At 44.0% G+C, this 3,480-nt stretch overlaps 1 protein-coding gene across 1 annotated transcript; it reads left to right on the forward strand.

The window, feature by feature from the left end:
• Positions 1 to 366: 366 nt before the first annotated feature.
• LOC135384580 (uncharacterized) lies at positions 367 to 2,073 on the forward strand. The gene has a single exon (XM_064613778.1). The coding sequence runs from the start codon at positions 367 to 369 to the stop codon at positions 2,071 to 2,073; it is 1,707 nt and encodes a 568-aa protein (XP_064469848.1).
• Positions 2,074 to 3,480: the final 1,407 nt, after the last annotated feature.

Consider the following 3,480-nt stretch of genomic DNA (forward strand, 5'->3'; position numbering starts at 1 on the left):
CAGATTTAGACGGATTCGGAGCCGGTCTTCATTCTTCCTTCGCATCAAGTTTTTTTGTTTATCGATACGCACGTTTTTGAAGGCTATACATACTATGGTTAGTTGCTCTTTGATCTTTGCTGCTTTTGCAACGTTGTCTTGGCGGTCTTAGTTGTGAGCTTTGCCGTAGCCAGAAGCCAATACGGATGGATTCAGATGGATACGGAACCTGGATTCGACGTCACATGCGGTCTTCGTGGGTGTGCTCGAACATTTCACAGCTACAGAGGGCTGATGAAACACGTGAAACGCGACCACCCGGTGCATGGAAGAGCACACGGACAAAATGACAGCAGAATCAGCACGAATCAAGGCGCAGATGACAGCATGGGAAGTATCGAACAGGATTCCGTGCAGAGCCCGCATACACAGCCCTCGTCCAGCAGGGAGTCGGAAGCCCGGGAACAAAACCCCCAAGAGCAAAGTGAGGAGAATATTTCAGACCCAGTGTCATTCTTGAACATGATGAAGAAACATCTCGCCATGCTATTCTTGGAGACACGAGAGGAGTACCGATTGCCACGCACCGTTGTACGTAGCATCTTCGGGGACTTTCAAGTTTTCGTCCAGTTGCTGTTTGACTTTTTTCAGCGTCACTTGAAAACTGTTGCCGAACAGAACACGCCACAGGACGCGTACGAGAAACTCTTGATGTTTCTCTCGAGTGATGTGTTAGATGTGCTGTGGACAACTATAAAGAGCGACTACATCTTCATGAAGTATGTTAAAGAATCACTGCCATACACAGAACCTCAGGAGATTCGTCTGGATGAATCCGTCACTCCGTGCCGCTTGTTATATTATATGCCCATAGGCAAAGTCTTGATCAATATGCTTTCTGCAGATGATGCAGTTGAGAACACACTGGGCGCAAACTGTGAGCCAAGTAACTCGGGTGTCCTCTCTGATATTCTGGATGGTGATTATGCAAGGCAGAGGGCCATTCTCCGCAACAGTGATGCTGAAACTATAGTGCTTCTTTTGTACACAGACGAGTTGGAACTTGTCAATACATTAGGGTCTGCTGCAGGCACACACAAGATTCTTGCTGCATACTTTTCTGTGATTAGTTTACACCCCAAATACAGGTCACGACTAAACGCTATTCATCAGGTCATGTTGGTGAAGTACGCTCATGTAAAATCTCTTGGAATCGAAAGGGTGCTTGATCCACTGATCAAGGAAATCTCACATCTGCAGCAGCATGGACTGCAAATCACAGTTGACGGACGGACAAGAGTAGACAAGATATGCATATTGGGTATTGTCGGTGACAACCTGTCACTTAATCGAATTGGTGGCTTCAGCAGTTCATTTGGTAGTGGCCACTTTTGCAGGTTTTGTGTGACAGACTCAAAGTACATAAACAAGGTGACTAGTGAACACAACTGTCAAATACGTACGGCTTCTGTGCATGAAGACCATATTGCTGCTGTTGAGGCTGACCACACCAAATCCAGGCTTTATGGAGTTGTCGCCAGGTCGCCTTTGCTGCACATTCCTGATTTTGATGTCACACAACAGCTGCTACCGGACGCAATGCATGACATTCTTGAAGGTGGCATTGCTTTTGTTCTAAAACATGTGTTGATGTCACTGGCAGATTCAGGATTAATCAGTGCGTCAAGTCTGAAGGTGATATCCACATTTAAATATGGGATTAATGATAAGAAATCTAAGCCCGTTCCCCTGCCAGATTCTTTCCTTAGATCAAATAGCCACATCAAAGGAACCGCAAGCCAGAAGTGGTGTATTCTTCGTATCTTGCCTCAGATGATCAGCCACTTGGTACCTGAAGGACATCCAGCATGGGAAGTATACCTGCTATACAGGCACATTGTTGACATTATTCTGGCAGACAAGGTTCCAGCAGAGTGCATTCAATACTTGCAAGTGAAAGTAGATGTTTTTCTTCAAAAGTTTGCTGATGTTTCCAAACCAGAAGTTAATCCCAAAAATGCATTTCCTTGTCCACTATCCCCGCTTTATGTACTTGTATGGGCCACCAAGAAGGTACTGGAGAATGCGATTTGAGCCAAAGCACTCGTATTTCAAGAACATTGCTATGAAGTCGAAATCCTTCGTGAGCATTTGCAAGACGATGTCAACCAGGGCACAGCTGCAACAATGCTATCACTTCTCGGCAACTCGCTTTTCAAAACCTCTTTCTACGAGTACAGGGAAGAGCGTACTGTGGTCAGAACTTCCAGATGCAGTAAAGTCTGTGTTCCCTGCAGGTGTTTCCGAGAATGAAATACTCTACAGTGTCCGATCTGCAAGTGTCGATGCTAACACCTACCAAGTTGAGGATGTGCACTGTGCAAGCTGGAAAGAAGAAGCTCCAGTTTTTGCACAGCTGTCTGTAATGATTATTCACAGAGGAACGCTATTGTTATTCGTTGAATTGCTTGACACACTTCAGTTCAATGAACATAGGCATAGTTATGAGGTAAGGCGTTCAGGTGTGCACACACTGCTATCTGCAGGGCAGCATCCAGAATACAGTGCATTAGACTTATATAAACACCAGGATAGATATGAGGTGATTCCACACTTCGAGCTGTATGAAGAGGATCCTGCTAGTGGAACCGGGTAGTACATGGAGGCATGATCAGAGTAACATGCTATGTGGTTGAAAAAAAGAACCAAGGGACCCTGCTGATATATAGCCAAACATCACTGACATGTTCTTTTTGCTTTCCTGTAGCAGTGAAGAGACCTTCTAAATTGCTTCAACTGTGGAAATATCCTGCGCTAATTGATTATGTTTATAAACACATGTTTGATTGTTTTTGCAATCTCGATATTGTCATGCTGTATTTGTATACATGTATTGCAAGTTTCTCACATATAACATGTAGTTTGCTATACATGATGTCCTACTACAAATAAAGCAAGAGCTTTTCATATACATATATTTTCTTTCTCTCTTTGTGCGAGTAAGAGGTTATAGTGCATGCAGGCATTACAGCTTTTATAAAAAAAATGAAACAGCACCAAAATCTGTCCCTGATAATATCTTGCAGCATATCGGGTTAAACGACAGGGCATAAAAGTAATTTCTATATAATCAAATCAATTGACTAAGTCTTCCATCGGTTAAATCATAGAATTGACATATGCGTTATTCCGGCTGGGGAGTCAAATGTGAGTTGTGGGAGTAAACAAAGAGCAAAACAGAAAATTGCATACGGGGTAGGGGTTGCAAGGGTGTTAACTGGGAGTTTATATGCAGTAGGGGGCACAAAAATACTTAAAACTCCGGTTCGACTCCTTTTTTTCTCAGAGTGTATGGCGAACGCTCATTAGCCTTGGACCTGGGACTCCGTCGCAAATTTCGATGGTTTTTTTAAATCGCTGACGTGGCCCATCCAATTGTTGAAGCCGACTTCCTGCGGCACTTCTATCTCCTCGTTGACATGCGGCACAAGCGACTCACTG

Source organism: Ornithodoros turicata, chromosome 1 (assembly GCF_037126465.1).
Source record: "Ornithodoros turicata isolate Travis chromosome 1, ASM3712646v1, whole genome shotgun sequence".
In the NCBI taxonomy this organism is placed as follows: domain Eukaryota; kingdom Metazoa; phylum Arthropoda; class Arachnida; order Ixodida; family Argasidae; genus Ornithodoros; species Ornithodoros turicata.

Bases quoted from the DNA above. Each gene is read 5' to 3' on its own strand.
- LOC135384580 (XM_064613778.1), top strand. From the start codon at position 367: ATGGGAAGTATCGAACAGGATTCCGTGCAGAGCCCGCATACACAGCCC.